Source organism: Tachypleus tridentatus, chromosome 7 (genome assembly GCF_004210375.1).
Source record: "Tachypleus tridentatus isolate NWPU-2018 chromosome 7, ASM421037v1, whole genome shotgun sequence".
NCBI lineage: Eukaryota > Metazoa > Arthropoda > Merostomata > Xiphosura > Limulidae > Tachypleus > Tachypleus tridentatus.
The window spans coordinates 106,292,211-106,317,639 of NC_134831.1; the positions used below are offsets into that span (position 1 = coordinate 106,292,211).

At 32.1% G+C, this 25,429-nt stretch overlaps 1 protein-coding gene and 2 long non-coding RNA genes across 12 annotated transcripts in view; 1 reads left to right on the plus strand and 2 right to left on the minus strand.

Annotated features, from left to right (window-relative positions):
* Positions 1-3,844: 3,844 nt before the first annotated feature.
* On the minus strand, positions 3,845-11,759 carry LOC143256336 (uncharacterized). The gene is made up of 3 exons (XR_013031268.1): positions 11,525-11,759; positions 9,582-9,641; positions 3,845-4,220 (listed from the first exon to the last, which is right to left on the minus strand). It is a non-coding gene; the product is annotated as an uncharacterized LOC143256336 (long non-coding RNA).
* Positions 6,285-25,429, plus strand: part of LOC143256333 (cell adhesion molecule DSCAM-like) — a 288,884-nt gene continuing 269,739 nt past the window's right edge. For 2 of the 10 annotated variants that reach the window (XR_013031259.1, XR_013031258.1), the window contains exons 1-4: positions 6,285-6,575; positions 17,692-17,896; positions 19,674-19,985; positions 24,866-24,960. Coding sequence is in view for 3 of the 10 variants with exons in the window: in XM_076513420.1 (XP_076369535.1) it covers positions 17,719-17,896; positions 19,674-19,985; positions 24,866-24,960 (585 nt within the window). In the remaining 7 variants the exon portion in view is untranslated. The remainder of the gene's footprint in view (positions 6,576-17,691; positions 17,897-19,673; positions 19,986-24,865; positions 24,961-25,429) is intronic. The other 8 variants (XR_013031262.1, XR_013031261.1, XR_013031260.1 and 5 more) reach the window with 7 other exon arrangements.
* Positions 13,597-17,766, minus strand: LOC143256335 (uncharacterized). Its single transcript, XR_013031267.1, has 2 exons — positions 17,513-17,766; positions 13,597-16,812 (listed from the first exon to the last, which is right to left on the minus strand). It is a non-coding gene; the product is annotated as an uncharacterized LOC143256335 (long non-coding RNA).

The following is a 25,429-nucleotide window of genomic DNA, read 5'->3' on the forward strand; positions in this document are numbered from 1 at the left end:
AGTTAAACATACAGTTAAATACTGTTTTATTATCTGAACAAGAGAGTAGTTGTTGATTACACTTTACTTGAAGTTAAACATACGGTTAGATACTGTTTTATTATCTGAACAAGAGGGTAGTTGATTACACTTGAAGTAAACATACAGTTAGATACTGTTTTATTATCTGAACAAGAGAGTAGTTGATTACACTTTACTTGAAGTTAAACATACAGTTAGATACTGTTTTATTATCTGAACAAGAGAGTAGTTGATTACACTTTACTTGAAGTTAAACATACGGTTAGATACTGTTTTATTATCTGAACAAGAGGGTAGTTGATTACACTTGAAGTAAACATACAGTTAGATACTGTTTTATTATCTGAACAAGAGAGTAGTTGATTACACTTTACTTGAAGTTAAACATACAGTTAGATACTGTTTTATTATCTGAACAAGAGAGTAGTTGATTACACTTTACTTGAAGTTAAACATACGGTTAGATACTGTTTTATTATCTGAACAAGAGAGTAGTAGTTGATTACACTTTACTTGAAGTTAAACATAGTTAGATACTGTTTTATTATCTGAACAAGAGAGTAGTAGTTGATTACACTTTACTTGAAGTTAAACATACAGTTAGATACTGTTTTATTATCTGAACAAGAGGGTAGTTGATTACACTTGAAGTTAAACATACGGTTAGATACTGTTTTATTATCTGAACAAGAGGGTAGTTGATTACACTTGAAGTTAAACATACGGTTAGATACTGTTTTATTATCTGAACAAGAGAGTAGTTGTTGATTACACTTTACTTGAAGTTAAACATACGGTTAGATACTGTTTTATTATCTGAACAAGAGGGTAGTTGATTACACTTGAAGTTAAACATACGGTTAGATACTGTTTTATTATCTGAACAAGAGAGTAGTAGTTGATTACATTTTACTTGAAGTTAAACATATGGTTAGATACTGTTTTATTATCTGAACAAGAGAGTAGTTGTTGATTACACTTTACTTGAAGTTAAACATACGGTTAGATACTGTTTTATTATCTGAACAAGAGGGTAGTTGATTACACTTGAAGTTAAACATACGGTTAGATACTGTTTTATTATCTGAACAAGAGAGTAGTTGTTGATTACACTTTACTTGAAGTTAAACATACGGTTAGATACTGTTTTATTATCTGAACAAGAGAGTAGTAGTTGATTACACTTTACTTGAAGTTAAACATACAGTTAGATACCGTTTTATTATCTGAACAAGAGAGTAGTAGTTGATTACACTTTACTTGAAGTTAAACATACGGTTAGATACTGTTTTATTATCTGAACAAGGGAGTAGTTGTTGATTACATTTTACTTGAAGTTAAACATACGGTAAGATACTGTTTTATTATCTGAACAAGAGAGTAGTTGATTACACTTGAAGTTAAACATACAGTTAGATACTGTTTTATTATCTGAACAAGAGAGTAGTTGATTACACTTTACTTGAAGTTAAACATATGGTTAGATACTGTTTTATTATCTGAACAAGAGAGTAGTAGTTGATTACACTTTACTTGAAGTTAAACATACGGTAAGATACTGTTTTATTATCTGAACAAGATAGTAGTAGTTGAGTACACCTTAGTTGAAGTTAAACATCCAGTCATATAAATTTTTAGTGTCTGATAAAAATTAGATCAAAAGGCCAACATTTTACTCATCAGTTTGTTTATCATAGCCACCTGTCGGAAACTAACATTCCAACTCTTGTTCACTCGACACTGTGTCTCCACATACATAAGGTATATTTCATTACATAATTATGATAAAACATGATAAAGTGCCAGTATTTGTAACAATATTATAGTACTTATACCAGTGTCTAGTAGTTTTTAACAATGTGGTATCATAGTAATGTTTATAAATGCATCGTCGTGATGCTATAGAAAGTCATGTTTATGAATGGTGATCCCTGTGACTACTAGTGATGAGTAAAAACTCACACTTTGCACTAAAATGTTAGACTTGAATTTTTTCCTACATCCATGATTACTGAAGTAAGGACGATGTTTATGGCTGAGTAAGTTTTTTTATGATGATTGTGTGGTGATGTTACGATGGTGGTGGTGATTTGACTACATGAGTTGTTAATGCAACTACATGGTGATGTTAAGACATAAAGTGTGGTGATGTGACTACATGGAGATGTGTTACGTGCTTAATACTGTAAACACCATTTCTAATTCTGATGTATTCTACACTGATCATATGTGTGAAGTGATTAGATACGTCTATACTGAATGTGACAAAGTTGAAGTAAAGGAATCATTCCTTGGCTTCTTTTCTATTGCCGGAAAAACTACTGCTAAGTTCACAGAAGATATCATGAGACATCTAGATAGAGATGGGCTGGACATAAACCTGTGCTGTGGTCAAGGATATGACAATGCTGCAATTATTGATGGTGGTGTTAAGTCAAAGATCAGAAAGATTATTCTCAAGGCTTTTTTGTTCCTTGTGAAAACCATTTTCTGAACGTTTGTGTGGTGCAATTATTAGAAAGCATTTATTCATGTGTAAGTATTTTTGAACCTTGGAAAGAGTATATTCCTTTTTTTCAGTATCACCTCATTGATGGGAAGTACTGATGGTGAATGTAGACATCACAGTTAAAAAACTCCCTGACAAGATGGAGTGCTCATTATGACGCCGTGAACCAAGTGAAGGCAAAATCAGCATTGAAGAGGCAAAGAAGTGGACAGCATTGCAGTTTCTGAAGTCTATTTTGAAATGGGATTTTTATGAATCTCTACCAAGCTTGTTTTTTCAGACTGATATTAATAAAAATTTATTTCAATCCATCACGCGTCAGAAAATATTAACAAATCTGGTTTTATTTTCAATTCCCCATTGAATATGAAAAGAAGGTGAATTTTAATGATGTTATTGATGAATTTCAAAAATTAAGGCTCGTAAACAGAGAATATGTTGAGCATTGAAACTGTTTTTTGAATAAAATAAAATGCAGTATTACCTGGGAAATCATGTGTTTTTTGTATAAAATAAAATGCAGTATTACCTGGGAAATCATGTGTTTTTTGAATAAAATAAAATGCAGTATTACCTGGGAAATCATGTGTTTTTTGAATAAAATAAAATGCTGTATTACCTGGGAAATCATGTGTTTTTTGAATAAAATAAAATGCTGTATTACCTGGGAAATCATGTGTTTTTTGAATAAAATAAAATGCTGTATTACCTGGGAAATCATGTGTTTTTGAATAAAATAAAATGCTGTATTACCTGGGAAATCATGTGTTTTTGAATAAAATAAAATGCTGTATTACCTGGGAAATCATGTGTTTTGAATAAAATAAAATGCAGTATTACCTGGGAAATCATGTGTTTTTGAATAAAATAAAATGCTGTATTACCTGGAAATCATGTGTTTTTTGAATAAAATAAAATGCTGTATTACCTGGGAAATCATGTGTTTTTTGAATAAAATAAAATGCAGTATTACCTGGGAAATCATGTGTTTTTGTATAAAGTAAAATGCAGTATTACCTGGGAAATCATGTGTTTTTGTATAAAGTAAAATGCAGTATTACCTGTTCACTAAATGTTTAATGTTCTACAATTTTCTTATTTCCAATTTTCTTAGGTCACTACTATACTTAAAATTCTACTTGCAATCATAATATACTTCTCTGGGTGTTTAAATTTTAAGATTATTTATGGGTCGGGTGCCAAAGGAAGGAACTTTTCTGGGTACTAAATAATTAAGATTTGCTCTTGAACACGAGCATTTTTAATAACTGAATATTTAAAATTTAAACTATGTCGAAAACAGAATTTAAAAATTGTGAAAGTCTTGTCTCATATTGGGCAGAGGCACTATGTTGTCCCAGCGTATAAGAAGTTCGTCTTCAGTGTCACTGCTACACGTTTAGCATTTTAATTTTGTAATGATCTTGAAATATGGTTAAAGTTTTAAACCAAATATCGTCTCTTGAAAATCAAATACTAAACAAAGTTTTATTTATTTTAAGTTTTCTGGTCTGTAATTAACGTTGTGAAACTTATATTCTTCAGGTTTGTTGGCAGAGTTTGGTATCTTTATAACATCGAAAACCTCAAACATATATGAGTGCGGAATCATGCACTATATTTAGAAACTGTACATGTCTCTCTAGGTGTGGTTTCTCTTTTTGTCGATGGAACATCTTTTCCTGTGCAGCTGTTCAGGAGTAAATATTAGGAGCGAAGTCAAATTGTAATATCGCTTAATATTATTCAACTTGTATACATATAAACATTATAGAAACACACAGAAATAAATCATGACTATGGTAATATTGCTAAGTACGTTTAAAATCTCAAAACCCTGTTAGAAGGGATAAGTTGAATAAGTAATTTGTAATGGTTCTGTCTTCCTTCTCACAGAACTGTAACATAGAGTAAACTATAACACCATGTAAGAAGGGATAAGTTGAAACAGTAACTTGTAATGATTCTGTCTTCCTTCTCACAGAACTGTAACATACAGAAAACTATAATACCATGTGAGAAGGGATAAGTTGAAAGAGTAATTTGTAATGGTTCTGTCTTCCTTCTTACAGAACTGTAACATACAGTGAACTATAATACCATGTGAGAAGGGATAAGTTGAAACAGTAATTTGTAATGGTTCTGTCTTCTCACAGAACTGTAACATACAGTAAACTATAATACCATGTGAGAAAGGAAAAGTTGAAACAGTAATTTGTAATGGTTCTGTCTTCCTTCTCACAGAATTGTAACATACAGTAAACTATAATACCATGTGAGAAGGGATAAGTTGAAACAGTAATTTGTAATGGTTCTGTCTTCCTTCTCACAGAACTGTAACATACAGTAAACTATAATACCATGTGAGAAGGGATAAATTGAAACAGTAATTTGTAATGGTTGTCTTCCTTCTCACAGAACTGTAACATACAGTAAACTATAATACCGTGTGAGAAGGGATAAGTTGAAACAGTATTTTGTAATGGTTGTCTTCCTTCTCACAGAACTGTAACATACAGTAAACTATAATACCATGTGAGAAGGGATAAGTTGAAACAGTATTTTGTAATGGTTCTGTCTTCCTTCTCACAGAATTGTAACATACAGTAAACTATAATACCATGTGAGAAGGGATAAATTGAAACAGTAATTTGTAATGGTTGTCTTCCTTCTCACAGAACTGTAACATACAGTAAACTATAATACCGTGTGAGAAGGGATAAGTTGAAACAGTATTTTGTAATGGTTGTCTTCCTTCTCACAGAACTGTAACATACAGTAAACTATAATACCATGTGAGAAGGGATAAGTTGAAACAGTATTTTGTAATGGTTCTGTCTTCCTTCTCACAGGATTGTAACATACAGTAAACTATAATACCATGTAAGAAGGGATAAGTTGAAACAATAATTTGTAATGGTTCTGTCTTCCTTCTCACAGAATTGTAACATACAGTAAACAATAATACCATGTGAGAAGGGATAAGTTTAAACAGTATTTTGTAATGGTTCTGTCTTCCTTCTCACAGAACTGTAACATACAGTAAACTATAATACCATGTAAGAAGGGATAAGTTGAAACAATAATTTGTAATGGTTCTGTCTTCCTTCTCACAGAACTGTAACATACAGTAAACTATAATACCATGTGAGAAGGGATAAGTTTAAACAGTATTTTGTAATGGTTGTCTTCCTTCTCACAGAACTGTAACATACAGTAAACTATTATACCATGTGAGAAGGGATAAGTTGAAACAGTATTTTGTAATGGTTCTGTCTTCCTTCTCACAGAACTGTAACATACAGTAAACTATTATACCATGTGAGAAGGGATAAGTTGAAACAGTATTTTGTAATGGTTGTCTTCCTTCTCACAGAACTGTAACATACAGTAAACTATAATACCATGTGAGAAGGGATAAGTTTAAACAGTATTTTGTAATGGTTCTGTCTTCCTTCTCACAGAACTGTAACATACAGTAAACTATAATACCATGTGAGAAGGGATAAGTTGAAACAGTAATTTGTAATGGTTCTGTCTTCCTTCTCACATATATTTGTCGTACAGATTATATTTTCAGTGTTTTATTTTAAGTTTGTGTTTAACAAGAAACAGAAGTTTTTGAAACGTCGTTAGTTCCGTATACATTGATATTCACGCTAGAACTTGATAAAGGGTTCGTTGAGACAGGAAATTTTCTTATGAAACTTTCATACGTAATCTTCCCTCAAACTTTCACACGTGACAAAAGTAATTGCTACCAATTCTGTTTCAAATTCACCGTTTCTTGAGCTTAGTGTTAATTTCTTCAGCCACTAATAGTAACTAATGTTTAATATCCATAACATGTATCTATGGGGGATAATGACTCTGTCTTAAAGTGGGTTTTGCCAAAGTGAGTGTACGTGTAAAGTGGAACACGAACTGGAGAGGTCTAGATGCACGAGATTTCAGCGTGTTACTTTAGATGCGATCTTGACGAACGAGGCCACGGATTGATGGCGTCTCACGAGAAACTTACAAATGGATTAGTTAAGTCTTGAAGGTAAAGTTGTTTCTTATATGATTTTTAATCTATTTAATGAAACCAAGAGATCTGTGATTTATCATGGGCGAAAATGGTTGTCTTAGGTGCTACATGGAAAGTTTCTGATTGTAATTTTTTCAATAGCCCCATTGCACTTAATGTCAGCAAGTAAGAACGTCACAAAATTTCTGGCTTTGTTGAAGGAATGTTTGAAGACTGAACAAAAAAAAACAGCTTAAAAAATAGAAAAATAATAATCGTCGAGTGAAGAAGTTTACTCTTATTCTAAAAACACTAATTACTGGTTGTACCCCTGAAGTTTAATATGTTTACCAATCTAAACACAAACAGCTCACTTTTATTCTAAAAACACTAATTACTGGTTGTATCCCAGAAGTTTAATATGTTTACCAATCTAAACACAAACAGCTCACTCTTATTCGGTAAACACTAATTACTGGTTGTACCCCAGAAGTTTAATATGTTTACCAATCTAAACACAAACAGCTCACATTTATTCTAAAAACACTAATTACTGGTTGTACCCCAGAAGTTTAATATGTTTACCAATCTAAACACAAACAGCTCACTCTTATTCTAAAAACACTAATTACTGGTTGTACCCCAGAAGTTTAATATGTTTACCAATCTAAACACAAACAGCTCACTCTTATTCGGTAAACACTAATTACTGGTTGTATCCCAGAAGTTTAATATGTTTACCAATCTAAACACAAACAGCTCACTCTTATTCGGTAAACACTAATTACTGGTTGTATCCCAGAAGTTTAATATGCTTACCAATCTAGACACAAACAGCTCACTTTTATTCTAAAAACACTAATTACTGGTTGTACCCCTGAAGTTTAATATGTTTACCAATCTAAACACAAACAGCTCACTTTTATTCTAAAAACACTAATTACTGGTTGTATCCCAGAAGTTTAATATGTTTACCAATCTAAACACAAACAGCTCACTCTTATTCTAAAAACACTAATTACTGGTTGTATCCCAGAAGTTTAATATGTTTACCAATCTAAACACAAACAGCTCACTTTTATTCTAAAACACTAATTACTGGTTGTACCCCAGAAGTTTAATATGTTTACCAATCTAAACACAAACAGCTCACTTTTATTCTAAAACACTAATTACTGGTTGTACCCCAGAAGTTAAATATGTTTACCAATCTAAACACAACCAGCTCACTTTTATTCTAAAACACTAATTACTGGTTGTACCCCAGAAGTTTAATATGTTTACCAATCTAAACACAAACAGCTCACTCTTATTCTAAAACACTAATTACTGGTTGTACCCCAGAAGTTTAATATGTTTACCAATCTAAACACAAACAGCTCACTCTTATTCGGTAAACACTAATTACTGGTTGTATCCCAGAAGTTTAATATGTTTACCAATCTAAACACAAACAGCTCACTCTTATTCGGTAAACACTAATTACTGGTTGTACCCCAGAAGTTTAATATGTTTACCAATCTAAACACAAACAGCTCACTCTTATTCGGTAAACACTAATTACTGGTTGTACCCCAGAAGTTTAATATGTTTACCAATCTAAACACAAACAGCTCACTTATATTCTAAAAACACTAATTACTGGTTGTACCCCAGAAGTTTAATATGTTTACCAATTTAAACACAAACAGCTCACTTTTATTCTAAAAACACTAATTACTGGTTGTACCCCAGAAGTTTAATATGTTTACCAATCTAAACACAAACAGCTCACTCTTATTCGGTAAACACTAATTACTGGTTGTACCCCAGAAGTTTAATATGTTTACCAATCTAAACACAAACAGTTCACTTTTATTCTAAAAACACTAATTATTGGTTGTACCCCAGAAGTTTAATATGTTTACCAATCTAAACACAAACAGCTCACTCTTATTCTAAAAACACTAATTACTGGTTGTACCCCAGAAGGTTAATATGTTTACCAATCTAAACACAAACAGCTCACTCTTATTCTAAAACACTAATTACTGGTTGTATCCCAGAAGTTTAATATGTTTACCAATCTAAACACAAACAGCTCACTCTTATTCGGTAAACACTAATTACTGGTTGTACCCCAGAAGTTAAATATGTTTACCAATCTAAACACAAACAGCTCACTCTTATTCTAAAACACTAATTACTGGTTGTACCCCAGAAGTTTAATATGTTTACCAATCTAAACACAAACAGCTCACTCTTATTCTAAAAACACTAATTACTGGTTGTACCCCAGAAGTTTAATATGTTTACCAATCTAAACACAAACAGCTCACTCTTATTCGGTAAACACTAATTACTGGTTGTACCCCAGAAGTTTAATATGTTTACCAATCTAAACACAAACAGCTCACTCTTATTCGGTATACACTAATTACTGGTTGTACCCCTGAAGTTTAATATGTTTACCAATCTAAACACAAACAGCTCACTCTTATTCTAAAACACTAATTACTGGTTGTACCCCAGAAGTTTAATATGTTTACCAATCTAAACACAAACAGCTCACTCTTATTCGGTAAACACTAATTACTGGTTGTACCCCAGAAGTTTATTATGTTTACCAATCTAAACACAAACAGCTCACTCTTATTCGGTAAACACTAATTACTGGTTGTACCCCAGAAGTTTAATATGTTTACCAATCTAAACACAAACAGCTCACTCTTATTCTAAAAACACTAATTACTGGTTGTACCCCAGAAGTTTAATATGTTTACCAATCTAAACACAAACAGCTCACTCTTATTCGGTAAACACTAATTACTGGTTGTACCCCAGAAGTTTAATATGTTTACCAATCTAAACACAAACAGCTCACTCTTATTCGGTAAACACTAATTACTGGTTGTACCCCAGAAGTTTAGCATGCTTACCAATCTAAAGACAAACAGCTCACTTTTATTCGGAAAACAAATATCACCTGTTGAACTCGAGTGTTTATTATATTTACCAATCTAAAAACAAACAACTCACTTTTATTCTGAAAACAATAATTACCTGTTCTTCATCAGAAGTTTAGTATATTCACCAATCTAATGACAAACTGCGCACTTTTATCTGAAAGTAAGAGTTATATGTTTTGTCCCAGACGTTTAGTATGTTTACCAATATAAGAACAAACAGCTCACTTTTATTCTGAAAAGAATAATTACCTATTGTACTCGAAGTGTTTCGTATGTTTACCAAATCTAAGGACAAACAACTAATTTTTATTGTGAAAACAATAATTATCTTTTGTTCATAAGAAGTATGGTATATTTACCAATCTAAGGAGAAATAACTCACTTTTAATCTAAGAACAATAATTACTTGCTGTACCCTAGAAGATTAGTATGTTTCCAATGTAAGGCCAAACAACTAACTTTTATTCTAAAAACAATAATTACCTGTTGTACCTGACAAGTTTTTTATGTTAACCAATCTAAAGAGAAACAGTTAATTTTTTTCTGAAAACAATAATTACCGTAAAGTTTAGTATGTTTACCAATCTGAAAAGAAACATTTAATTTTTTCCTGAAAACAATAATTACCGAAAACTTTAGTGTGTTTACCAATCTGAAGAGAAACAGTTAATTTTTTCCTGAAAACAGTAATTACCGTAAAGTTTAGTATGTTTACCAGTCTAAAGAGAAACAGTTAATTTTTCCTGAAAACAATAATTACCGTAAAGTTTTGTATGTTTACCATACTAAGGAGAAATAGTTAATTTTTCCTAAAAACAATAATTACCGCAATGTTTAGTATGTTTACCAATCTTAGGAGAAACAGTTAATTTTTCCTGAAAACAATAATTACCGTAAAGTTTAGTATGTTTACCAATCTTAAGAGAAACAGTTAAATTTTTCCTAAAAATAATAATTATTATAAAGTTTAGTGTGTATACCAATCTAAAGAGGAACAGTTAATTTTTTCCTGAAAACAATAATTACCGTAAAGTTTAGTATGTTTACCAATCTTAAGAGAAACAGTTAATTTTTTCCTGAAAATAATAATTATTTTTAAGTTTAGTGTGTTTACCAATCTGAAGAGAAATAGTTAATTTTTTCCTGAAAACAGTAATTACCGTAAAGTTTAGTATGTTTACCAATATAAGGAAAAACAGTTAATTTTTCCTAAAAACAATAATTACCGTAAAGTTTAGTATATTTACCAATCTAAGGAGAAACAGTTAATTTTTTCCTGAAAACAATAATTACCGTAAAGTTTAGTATGTTTACCAATCTAAAGAGAAACAGTTAATTTTTTACTGAAAACAATAATTACCGTAAAGTTTAGTATGTTTACCAATCTTAAGAGAAACAGTTAATTTTTTCCTGAAAACAATAATTATTATAAAGTTTAGTGTGTTTACCAATCTAAGGAGAAACAGTTAATTTTTCATGAAAACAATAATTAACGTAAAGTTTAGTATGTTTAACAATCTAAAGAGAAACAGTTAATTTTTTCCTGAAAACAATAATTAACGTAAAGTTTAGTATGTTTAACAATCTAAAGAGAAACAGTTAATTTTTCCTAAAAACAATAATTACCGCAAAGTTTAGTATGTTTACCAATCTAAAGAGAAACAGTTATTTTTTCCTGAAAACAATAATTACCGTAAAGTTTAGTATGTTTACCATACTAAGGAGAAAGAGTTAATTTTTCCTAAAAAGAATAATTACCGTAAAGTTTTGTATGTTTACCAATCTAAGGAAAAAAGTTAATTTTTTCCTGAATGCGATAATTACCGTAAAGTTAGTATGTTTACCAATCTAAGGACAAAGAGTTAACTTTTATTTTGAAAACAATAATTACCCGTTGTACCCGAGAAATTTATTATGCTTACTAATCTAAGGTTAAATAAGAAAAAAGATAACATAAAAAAATTAAAAATAAATAAATAAAAAATAAAAAAATGAAAATAAGGAGCTACCATTAGGGGTTAGTAAGATAAAACTTACCTCTTGAAATTAGCAATTCTCCGCCCAGTACAGTAGAGACATTAATTAACACGACATCAGTAAAGTGATAATTCACTCTGACTGTTGTGCTTTTATATACGGTTTAAGGTGTGCACCCACATAAAGTAGGATAGTTGTTTTCATGTTTTCTTTTTTTCTTTTTCTTGTTTTACCTTTTCTTATTGTAACTTGGGAGTGGTGTCACCGTCTCACAACTGTCCTCAGGAAGTGAAGAGTGATATAGATGTGGGGCGTTGTGGGCTTAAGCACCCACATCTCCTTCTCCTAATTCCTAATTTTCTGATGTGAGAATAGCGAATTAGATGTTAAGACTGATATACGGTGTATCCTCACCCTAATGTGGATCCTATTCCGCAATAACCTTGAATACCTAGGATACATTTTATAATCTCACGTTGTAGCTTGTAACTTACGATTCTTTTAAAAAGTATGCAATGTATTTTGTTTCGTATTTATGTGTTTTGTTTATGGCTTGAATATTTATGGTTACAATGTATATATATGTATATATATTAATAATATATTTTGTTCCCGAGGAAGGAAGAGCTTAGGTTATCCTTGCTTTAATGAATCTACGTTTTTTTCTAACATTGTCAACATATTTTGTTTTATAATTATGTTAAATATGTACGTTGTATACATTTATGCTGTTTCATTTTATGATTATGTTAAAATGTACGTTGTATACATTTATGCTGTTTCATTTTATAATTATGTTAAATATGTACGTTTATACATTTATGCTGTTCCATTTTATAATTATGTTAAAATGTACGTTGTATACATTTATGCTGTTTCATTTTATAATTATGTTGAATATGTACGTTGTGTACATTCATACTGCTTGTTTCATTTTATAATTATGTTAAATATGTATGTTGTGTACATTCATACTGCTTCATTTTATAATTATGTTGAATATGTACGTTGTGTACATTCATACTGCTTGTTTCATTTTATAATTATGTTAAATATGTATGTTGTGTACATTCATACTGCTTGCTTCATTTTATAATTATGTTGAATATGTACGTTGTGTACATTCATACTGCTTGCTTCATTTTATAATTATATTAAATATGTACGTTGTGTACATTCATACTGCTTGCTTCATTTATAAGTATATTAAATATGTATGTTGTGTACATTCATACTGCTTGCTTCATTTTATAATTATATTAAATATGTATGTTGTGTACATTCATACTGCTTCATTTAACGAGAGTAATAATCGTAACTGAAACACTTTACCTGTTACAGGAACGAGTTTTCTAAATATGGTGTTCACACTTCTGTCTCGACTACTTTCATTCCATTTGTTGTGTGTGGTTAATACATGTTACAAAATATCTTTGTTTCGTTTCTACATTAATTTTAGTTTAAATTGTGTATTACTTTCATCGGCTAACTTTGGAACTATGAAGGTAATTAAATTCATTAGATATTTTAATAAGTATAGAATGTGGCCGGAATTAAGTGATACAGATTTTTGTTTTTCCACGTTGTTTTATTATGGAGTATGGCAGAGCATTGTTTACGTCATTGCCACGTGACCAATATGACCACATGAGTAAACTTATCATCTATTAATTATTTACTTTAACTCTTGCATTTTAACATAAAGCCATTCGTTAATGTTTCTCGAACTTTACGTGTTTTCGGTTGCTAAAGTCTACTACTATTCTTTATGCATGCGACAAAGTGAGTCCTTTGTATGTGTGTTTCGTGCCAGATCATAGTTATTTTCGGCTGCTGTGAAATGGTTTTACATTTTTCTGGTCGACGAATTTAAGAAGTTGTGACCCAACGTAGTTAACATAAATAGAACGTAGGGGTAATCTCAAACGTAGACAGCTGCAATAGAGGATGAAACACTTGGTTTCCAGGGTATAAACAGACACACACATACAAATTTAAATTTTGTTGTTTTTTTAACAAACTGTGATTTTTGTCGATAAAGTTAGAAAACTACCTTTACCTTCTAGATAATAAAAGAAAATTAATATGGAAATATTCGTTAACTTATTAAACCACTTTTAATATTACATTCGTCAAGAATGCAATGTTTTATTTTTAATAATGTTGGTTTAAAACTATGGTATACTAACAACTTATTGAAAACTTGAGACAGATTCGATTGTTGTTGTCTTTCGACTTGGCACCAAATTAAAGTTGAGACAGATAACAAAAATTTTAAGTTGAAACAAAATTCGCTAAGCGTGTATAAAGAATAAAACTTTAGTTACATATTGTTTGAAGCTGTTTTTCCACCTCATACTTTGCGTACAAGTTATTTACTGAAATCATTTGATTAAAATGGACAAAATCCTCGACTTCCCACTTGAGGAACGTGCCACACATTATTGAGTGGAATACTATAAGAATGGTATATGTTTTAAATTGATAAATCCTGCAAGTAATGCTGTTGTTGTATTTATAGTTAGACACCAATGAATCTAAAACCTATTAAACAGAATATGGAATTGTACTTGAGACCAAGCCCTGAGGTACATCACTTACGATATTACTTCACTATGACTGAGGTCCATTTATAACAGCCCTCTGCTTTCTTTTATCAATCCACTGTTCTATCCAGTTAGTTAACTTAGTTCCTACATGAATATAAATAAATGTTTACAAGCCTTTTATATGACACCTTGTCAAATACTTTCTTAATATCCAGATGTATCAAGTATAGATTCTTACCTTGATCTACACAAGTAGTAACCTTTTCATAGAATATCAAAAGACTTGTAAAGTAAGATTTTCCCTCAGTGAAATCATGTTGACTATCCAATAAATTCCAAATTTTGTTAAATGACTTTACAAAGTAATTTACTGTGGAATTGGTCAATAGGTCTAATAGATGTTTGCTAGAGGATATATGATGTTAAGATTGTAATTTGTTTATTTGAAGTTAAGCACAAAGCTAAATAATGGACTATTTACGCTGGGTCCACAACGGGTATCGAAACATGAGTTTCAGTGTTATGAGCCTCAAGACTGACTATCAAGCCACAAGGTGACGTTAGGGTTAAAAAAGCATAAAAGTTAACTGGGAAACGTTGTCTAATATGTAGAAACAAGGAGTACCATAAAAATGACAAGAGACCGTGATGATTGAGATGGGTTAGTGTCTGAAAAGTTATAAGTGTTGGAAGTGAGAGTTATCGTATTTATTATGTTAGTGACTCTGTTAGTTAGTATTATTTATTTACAGATCAGTTTTTGCGAGGAACTTTTATAAGGTAGCCATAAGTCTCATAGTTTATATTTATAATTTAGGTATACGTTTTATAGTTTACATTTTATAAGTTAGGCATACGTCTCACAGTGTATGTTATATTTTATAAGTTAGGCATACGTATCACAGTGTATGTTATATTTTATAAGTTAGGCATACGTCTCATAGTTTATATTGAAATGTACTTGTAACAAGGTCTACATTTAGTTTCAGAATTTATCTTTAAAGGTTTGCTTATGAAACTAGGTCTACAATTATATATGCATACGTCTCACAGTGTATGTTATATTTTATACATACATACGTAATAAACATTACTGAAAAATATACATTAACTTGTTATCACTATTGCGACTGAATTTGGCATTATTTTTCCAACTAATCCAAAAATAACCTACATAACTACAAAATACGTTACAACACTGTCCTGCAAGTGGTATTATTTCAATGAAGATAAAACTTTGACTGCATCTGAGGATGAAAATCTGGTCATGGAGTCAAACCAAAACTTTACTAGAGATGATGAAACAATTAAGACAATTAAAAGAAGATAAGAGGAAAGAAAGAAAATATTTACAATGAAGAAAAGTAAGAAAAATTAAAAGAAGAAAAGACATCATAACATATAAAAATGAATTAAGAAAAATCTAACTGAAGATGTACAGGAGGTACTTATTCAAGAAGTGTAGAGTAATAAACAAATGTTGATGCTGATAAAACTAGATTTAGTCGAAGCGGTAAGGTATAGCTATACAGGTGGTAAGGTAAAGTAGGGCTATGCAGGGGCGTACTTAAAGTATTTAGCACCTGGGGTGGGTCCTTCGTTTGGCACACCCCCACCATAAATAATTTGAAAATTTAAACATACAGAAAAATATATCATCGTTGTAAGTACATTTTTAAATAGTATAGTACTGGCTTATGCACATTGGAAATAAGAAAATTGTAGAAACTTAAACATTCAGTGAACAGGTAATACTACATTTTACTTTATACAAAAAACACAAGATTTCCAGTTTCAACGCTCAGATTGTTCTTCAAAGATAAATAGAGAGGATACATATTCTCTGTTTTCGAGCCTTAATTTTTGAAATTCATCAATAACATCATTAAAATCCATCTTCTTTACATATTCAATGGGGAATTGAAAATAGAACCAGATTTGTTACTCTTTTCTGACGCGTGATGGATCCAAAGAAATGTTTTTATTAATTTCAGTTTGAAAAAACAAGCTTGGTAGAGATTTATAAAATAAATCAAAATAAACTCCAGAAACTGCAATGCTGTCCATTTCTTTGCCTCTTCAACGCTGATTTTGGCAGCTCCTAAATGTCTCTGAAGTAGTCCAGGTTCCATACTGATATCTTCATCAGAGAATGTATCAAAAATCTTAATCAAATTTAGAACACAGTGAAGTTCTTCTTCTGTGGTAAAAACCAAAGTGTTTGGATGAATAATAACGAAGATTGACAGAACTTGATCCATTGTCTTAGAACGAATCTCAAATTATTGATGAAAGTGATTAACACGTTACTTCCTCTGGCAGTGTGAGACCAGCATACTTTGCTATCTCTCCTGGCATTCTTTTTCAGGGCTTTACTCTCCGTTTTCTCTCATAGAAATGTCCATTTCTCACATTTTGTGCTTGCATAATGAATGATCCTCTTCATAATTCCATTGTGCTGATCTACAAGAAACAGTTTTAGAGTTTGGAGCTTCAAGGCTGATTCCAAATATATAGAAATACTTTTGTGTGAGATTAATTTCTTCCAGGACTTCACACAAGAATGAAAGGTAACTCAAAAAAGATAAGTCACATACAGCAGGCAGCAAAATATGAGCTGATCCTCTTGGGTCCACAATTTCTTTGAGGTCGCACAGTACTTCAAGAGTTGAGGTCAGTTTTTTTCAAATTTGCCTTCACTTGGTTCACGGCGTCATAATGAGCACTCCATCTTGTCAGGGAGTCTTTTAACTGTGATGCCTACATTCACCATCAGCACTTCCCATCAATGGATGTTTTCTGCAAAATTTCAAAATCAAAAGGTATAAAACATGAACATGCATAATAAGCATGAACGATTATGAGTTGAAATAAATTAACTGAACAAACTGTCTGTGATTATTATTATTTTAGGGGAAGGGGGCTCAAGCACAAACCTAAAAAAAATCAGAAAACTTTGAGCATTACTCATAAGTAACTAGACTACTGACAGAATATTCAGTAAATAATGAAGTAAAAAACTATTACAACAGAAAAGCTTCAAACAAGTAGTTCTCAAACTTTTTCCAACCAGATACCCATTGAGTTATCAGATTACCAACCCAGACAATCAGAGACAATTAGTTATCAACACCATTGCATTAACACTAATTGAATATAGTATTCAATATCTTCTACCCAGACAGGACAGGACATTTGACAGTAAAAATCACAATATCTTCTACCCAGACAGGACAGGACATTTGACAGTATAGGATTAAAGGCGCTGGTAAACTCTCAATGGACAATAATCACTATGAAATAACTAAAGTAGATTATATTTGGATTGAAATAACTAAAGTAGATTATATTTGGATTGAAATAACTAAAGTAGGTTATATTTGGATTGAAATAACTAAAGTAGATTATATTTGGATTGAAATAACTAAAGTAGGTTATATTTGGATTGAAATAACTAAAGTAGATTATATTTGGATGGCGTAAACTTGTCAAAACTCACCACATTGTTGATAAGGTTTTCTTTATCAAGCCAAGCGTCTCTAAACTTTCAAGATATATATTTCGAATGTTTATCAAACTAACAGTTCATTACTAATCATTTAAACTATCTTTTATAATAGTATATGACATGGAGAGAAAGAGAACATAATGTATTTTCTTAACGTAATGAATGAATAGAGTGAGCCAGACTTTCCTGAGATAAAGATGAAAGGGAGTGAGCCAGACTTTCCTGAGATAAAGATGAAAGGGAGTGAGCCAGACTTTCCTGAGATAAAGATGAAAGAAGGCAGCAAAGCCTCGAAAACTGACGTATTAAGTGAGAACGATTGTGTCGGAACTGGAGCTAACAGAAAAAGTGGTACAGCAGATGGCGTTGTCAAATGTAAGTTTCTTTGTAAAAACCTATGTTGTAATAAGTACATAATGAAATAAATACACAAACATAAGTACACAACATAAGAAATACACACACACATAAGTACATAACGTAAGAAATACACACACACATAAGTACATAATGTAAGAAATACACACACACATAAGTACATAAAATAAGGAATATATACACACGCACATAAGTACATGACGCAAGAAACACACACACACATAAATACATAACGTAAGAAATACACACACATAGACTGGAATGTGGTAGTAAGTCGGTAAATTACTTTTGTCAAACGTAAACAGTGATGATATCATTTTTAGACATTACTTATACGTCAAGTGGATGTTATTTCTATTTAGACATTACTTACACGTCGAGTGAATGTTATTTCTATTTAGACATTACTTATACGTCAAGTGGATGTTATTTCTATCAAGACATTACTTATAGGTCAAGTGGATGTTATTTCTATTTAGACATTACTTATAGGTCAAGTGGATGTTATTTCTATTTAGACATTACTTATACGTCAAGTGGATGTTATTTCTATTTAGACATTACTTATACGTCAAGTGGATGTTATTTCTATTTAGACATTACTTATACGTCAAGTGGATGTTATTTCTATTTAGACATTACTTATAGGTCAAGTGGATGTTATTTCTATTTAGACATTACTTATAGGTCAAGTGGATGTTATTTCTATTAAGACATTACTTATAGGTTAAGTGGATGTTATTTCTATTAAGACATTACTTATAGGTCAAGTGGATGTTATTTCTATCAAGACATTACTTATAGGTTAAGTGGATGTTATTTCTATTAAGACATTACTTATACGTCAAGTGGATGTTATTTCTATTTAGACATTACTTATACGTCAAATGGATGTTATTTCTAATTAGACATTACTTATACGTCAAGTGGATGTTATTTCTATCAAGACATTACTTATAGGTTAAGTGGATGTTATTTCTATTTAGACATTACTTATAGGTCAAGTGGATGTTATTTCTATTTAGACATTACTTATAGGTCAAGTGGATGTTATTTCTATTTAGACATTACTTATAGGTCAAGTGGATGCTATTTCTATATACAGCGAGTAACAACAGTATTGTAATTGTCCCTGTACTCTTACCGAAGTAGGATTTATTAGCATGTTTGTTTTTCCTATTTCCTTACCTAAGTAACAAATACCGGAAATAAAAACAACATAAAATATACGTATTAGTGACCAGAACAATTAATTGAATGACTAACATATTAATTACATAAAGTAAACAACAAGACGACTTGATGTTGACGACACAGACCTTCTAATGTACACTGAGTCTCACCTTAAGTTGTTAATATAAACCTCACAGATGTAAACCACAAGACGACTTGATGATGACGTCACAAACCTTCTAGTGTAGACTGAGTCTCACCTTAACTTGTTAATATAAACCTCACAGATGTAAACCACAAGACGACTAGATGATGACGTCACAAACCTTCTAGTGTAGACTGAGTCTCACCTTAACTTGTTAATGTAAACCTCACAGATGTAAACCACAAGACGACTTGATGATGACGTCACAAACCTTCTAGTGTAGACTGAGTCTCACCTTATTTTGTTAATATAAACCTCACAGATCTAAACCATTTCAATGTAAGTTAAGAACAGACCCTCACTGATATAGAGTAAACGACAATAAATGTATAAAGTAAACCTGAAGGTAAATCGATAGCACAATATTTTCTTTAGCAAGAATTATTATTATTTTAGCAAAGGAAACGCAGGAAGAGAGATGTGTAGTACCTCCTGTTTTTGTTACGCCCCTTATAACCCGGCTAGTTCCAGAAGGTAAGGTGGTTGTTATGGAAACAAAGGTATTTTCAGGGCAAGCGGTTGATTTCACGTGGTTGTTTAATCATCAGTCGATCACACCATCATCATCTTCCTACGCCATTTCTAATAAGGAATACAAGTCCATCTTATTCATCTATGACGCCTGCCAGAATCTAGCTGGGGAATATACCTGTATAGCCAACAACGACGCTGGTATAGCCACAACCTCAGCATACCTTATTGTAGAAGGTAAAATAGATTTTATGATAAAATTAAAAAATTACTGCTTTAGGTTACTGAATCAGTAACTTGAAGAGACATGGTTTTATTAAATAACTGTTTAGTTCAACTGTTAGTGTCGTTAATAGAATATTTGTCATGTTATGTATACCTTTTACTCGTCGGTGAAGAAATTATATTTGTCATAAAATATTATTTTAGCCATATTACATTTTAAAGACTGTATCCTTAAGTTACGGTTTAACTAACGTGGTGAAGTATTAAAAATAGGAACATACTATCGGTGGTCACTTTATTAGGTAATCCACTCTTTAATGCATACAGCCAAACAGCGAATCATGTGGCTGCACGAAGACATGGTCAAGAGGTTTAGATGTTGTTCGACTAAACATTAGAATGGGGAAGACGTGTGATCTCAGCGAATTTGACCGTCGAATGATTGTTGGTGTCAGACGTGGTGGTTTCAGCATCTCAGAAACTATTTATCTATTGGGAATTTCACGCTCTACAATCTCTAGAGTTTACAGAGAATAGTGAGAAAAACAAGGTTTTGATACCCGCGGTAGACAGAGCCCTTTGGGTAGTATTGTGCCCACAGAAGAATAGCCAGAGTCATTCAACTGATAGGTTTGGTTTGTTTGTTTTGAATTTTGCGAAAAACTAGCCGTCCCTAATTTAGCAGTGTAAGATTAGAGGGAAATCAGTTAGTCATCATCACCCACCACCAACTCCTGGGCTACTCTTTTGCGAACGAATAATGGGATTGACCGTCACATTATAACACCCACACGGCTGAAAGGGCGAGCATGTTTGGTGTAACGGGGATTCGAACCCGCAATCCTCGGATTACGAGTCGAGAGCCTTAACCACCTGGCCACGCCAGGCCGCAGCTGACAGGAAGACCACAAATACACATATAATCACTCTTTATAACAGTGGTGTGCAGACAGACTTCTCTGAAGGCACAGCATGTCGAACCATGCAGCAGATGAGCTACAGTAGTAGAAGACAACGCTGGGTTCCACTTTGGTCAATTAAGAATAGGAAGGTGAGGTTACAGTGGACTGGATCACCAAAACTGGACGACTGAAGATTGAACACACATCGCCTGGTCTGACGAATCTAGATTTCTGCTGCAACATGCAGATGGTAGGGTCAGAATTTAGCGTAAACAGCATGAATGAATCCATGGATCCATCTTGCCTTGTACAACGGTATAGACTGGTGGTGTAATGGTGTGAGGAGTGTTTTCTTGGCACACATTAGGCCACATAGTACCAGTTGGACGTTATCTGAATGCCACAGTGTATCTGAGCATTGTTGCTGACCATATGCATCTCTTTATGGTCACAGTCCACCAATTTTCCAATGGTTACTTCTAGCAGAATAATGTGCCATGTCACAAAGTGCGCATCATCTCAAGCTGGTTCTACGAATATGACAGTGACTTCAGTGTACTCCAATGGCTTGCACAGTCCCTAGATATCAATTCAATAGAGCATCTTTGGGATAAGGTGGGAATGGAAGATGGCAACATGAATGTGTGGTCGACAAATCTGCAGGAACTGCGGGATGCAATCGAGTCAACATGGACCAAAATCTCTAAGTAATGTTTCCAGTACCTTTTTGAATCCATCCCGTGAAGAAATGAAACTGTTCTGGACGCATAATGTTGTCCTACCCTGTTTTAGTATTAAACGTTGCTGAATATACAATACTTTTTAGTTTAAGAGTTATTATTTAGTGATTAAATACTTAATTATTATTTAGTTTTCATAACAAGAATGTTAAGAGTTAATTATTTTGAAAGCGTTAGTTATATGTGTTTGTAGTTAAGCACAATGCTACACAAATGGCTCTGACTACCTCGGGTATCGAAACCTTGTTTTTTAACAGTGTAAGTTCATAGATATAGCACTGTGCTTCTGGGGGAGATAGTTAAAACAGGTTTTGTTATGTAACTCTGTACGAGTCGTATGTTCCTTGTGTAGTTTTGTTGCTGTACTAGGCTTATGTAATACGTTATTTTATTCGAGGCTTCAAAGCTTTATTGCTATGTGTAATGTTTTGCTAGAGAGCTAGATATTTCTGTCGCCTGTTATAAATAAATGGAGATAAAGAAAGAAAATAAGTAATTAGTGAAAATAAAAGTAACATTACACTGCGTGTGAATTATCCATGACAGGCAATTTCTAAGGTGAATTTCACAGCTTGTATTGTAATAGCAGATATAGAAGAGAATAATTTGTCTTGTAAAAAAGGGTTTTCTAAAGTAGTTGAACTGGCTTGTGTTGACTTTAATCAAAAGGAGACAATTATTCGAAGCTCTAGGTACGTTTGCGGTAACCATCAGTTATAGTTGTGATTTTGAAATGAGTTTCACAAATTCTACTATAATAACAGAGACAAAAAAGGATAATTCGTCTTGTCAGTGGAATTCTAAAGCAATTGGTCTTTTGATGTAAAAGAAAATTATTTAAAGTTCTGGATACAAATGTGGTGACCCACGGAGTAAAGTAAGTGAGTTTGTCACTGATTATATTGTGATAACAGAGGAAAGAAGTGGATTATGTGCTGTCCATTTATTGTTGAAATTTACTGCCAACAAATCACAGATACCTACTATAAAGGATCATGGCTTCAGACAAAACTGGACAAACATAAGGATTTGGAGATAATGACTCGTGGGAGGCAAAATATACCGGATCATCCCGTAAGTAATTTCTATTTTAGGTTCAGAAAAAGAGAGAGGATTTCAAACGCTTAATCAATAATGTATGTTCCATTATTATTATTATTTGCTTCCTGCCAACAATTCACAAGCTTCTGGATGCCACTTCTATAAAATTCTTGGGGTTTGTAGGAAAAGGATGTAGAGAGGGTAATTTTAACATCTTCATGTGTTCCAAGCTCTTTTCCATCAAGATAGTTCTGCAAACTTCGGAATAGATGATAATCAGATGGGGCAAAGTCTGAAGAATAAGGAGGATGTGGAAGCTTTTCCCAATCTATCTCTTCAGTCTTTGGAGATGTGATCCTTGCTGTATGGGGCAGTGCATTATCCTGGTGTAACATAACACCTTTACAATGGATCAAATCAGGCCTCTTTTCTTTCAGTGCTCTAACTGTTGACAATCGAAGTCTGATGTAATCGTTACATTGAGTGGCAGCAACTCAAAGTGGATCACACCAACAATATCCCACCAAAAGCTCAGAAAGACTTTCCTAGGATGAAGGTCCATTTTGGGCTGTACTTTAGCCAGTTTACCTGCACTGAGTCATTGTCTGCAGCGCTTAACATTTTTATAATGTATCCATGTTTCATCTCCAGTTACTAACCTGTCCAAAAAAAGGTTACGTTCACGAGAGGGCAGAGAAGTTGGTTGCTGTATTTACCACATGATAGAAGATTATCATTAATGATTGCTGTATTTATCAGATGATAGAAGATTATCATTAATGATTGCTGTGTTTACCACATGATAGAAGATAGCAATCATTAATTATTGCTGTGTTTACCATATGATAGAAGATTGTTATCATTAATGATTGCTGCATTTATCAGATGATAAAGGTTTTATCATTAATGGTTGCTGTGTTTAACACATGATATAAGATTGTTATCATTAATGATTGCTGTATTTATCAGATGATAAAAGGTTGTTATCATTAATGGTTGCTGTGTTTAACACATGATAGAAGATTGTTATCATTAATGATTGCTGTATTTATCAGATGATAAAAGGTTGTTATCATTAATGGTTGCTGTGTTTAACACATGATAGAAGATTGTTATCATTAATGATTGCTGTATTTATCAGATGATAAAAGGTTGTTATCATTAATGGTTGCTGTGTTTAACACATGATAGAAGATTGTTATCATTAATGATTGCTGTATTTATCAGATGATAGAAGGTTGTTATCATTAATGATTGCTGTGTTTAACACATGATAGAAGATTGTTATCATTAATGATTGCTGTATTTATCAGATGATAGAAGATTGTTATCATTAATGGTTGCTGTATTTACCAGATGATAGAAGATTGTTATCATTAATGGTTGCTGTATTTATCAGATGATAAAATGTTGTTATCATTAATGGTTGCTGTGTTTAACACATGATAGAAGAATGTTATCATTAATGGTTGCTGTATTTACCGCATGATAGAATATTATCATTAATGGTTGCTGTGTTTACCACATGATAGAAGATTGTTATTATATATATGAACTAATAATTTTGAGTCTGAAATGGACAAATTAAAAATAATGTGAGAACTCTTGTAGTTTAGGTTCAGTGTGAATGTCAGTTAGTGCACTCTTTGTAAATATAATATTGCTGTCTGTTTTATGTCCATGTAACTATTTCTCAGAGTATGAATAGGTCATCACCAAGGTTGGCGTGAAGGTTTTTTAAGGAGAGCTACTTGTAGTTTTTATAGATGAATCTTCACCACACTTAGTAATGAGGTTCGTTGAATTTATTAAGAGATATAAATTTTCAGTTTTATGAGCGTTTTTTACAATTACATAAAAGGGAAGCAACTTTTCACGTCTTAAGACATCCTTTCAGTAATCATGAATTTACATAACTTCTGTCCAGAGGACAAGTGCTACAGCTGGTAGTTAATATTGTGTTGGCTGTAGTTTTCTTGATACTGTTACTGAATAAAGTTTAGTTTAATAGTTATGAAATCTGTTGAAGTCTCTTCATTAGCAAGTGAACAGCACAGAACAGTTTTATATATTTACTGAAATGTATTTGACTATTAAATTTGATTCAGTGTTTTGTATGAACACTGAATTACTTAACAACATTAAAATAATTAAATAAAGTGTTTGTTTGTTTTAAACGTTTTCTGTAAATCGAGATTTCTCATTCCAGTAGAACCAAAATCTGAAAGAGAGCCGCCATGTTTCAATGTCCACTTATCGCCTCCAAGATGGTCAACAGCTGAGCCAATACGACTAGTTTGTTACGTACGTGTGGAGCTCGTTTTGACAACTTTATTTAAGGAATTGTTCTTTGAGAAGTAGTGAATTAACTAGTTACTGGTTAATCTACTAAGGTGCTCATTTTAAAGCATTAGTTGTTAATATTAGAGAAAAAATAGGTTTTTGTATACCAGACATTTAGAAGAAAAGATATTAAGTGATAGCAATGTTTGCAGAAAACAATTTCCTCGACTGAAAGTTTCAGGAAACAAAATACTTTCTTTGTAATTAGTGTTAAGACAAAGCTTCTTTACTGTTAACTTTTAGAAAATAAAGGAACCATTGTTCTTAGTTATTTGGTGATTGAATTTTTGTAAGGAAAGAGGTGCTTTAATATTAAGATAATAACTGATCACTAGAAGGAGGAAAGGTAACAGCTAGTCATTACACAGAACCTTTTAGACTTACAGGAAGATAAGTTAACAGCTAATTATTACAAATCATTCTGTGAGAC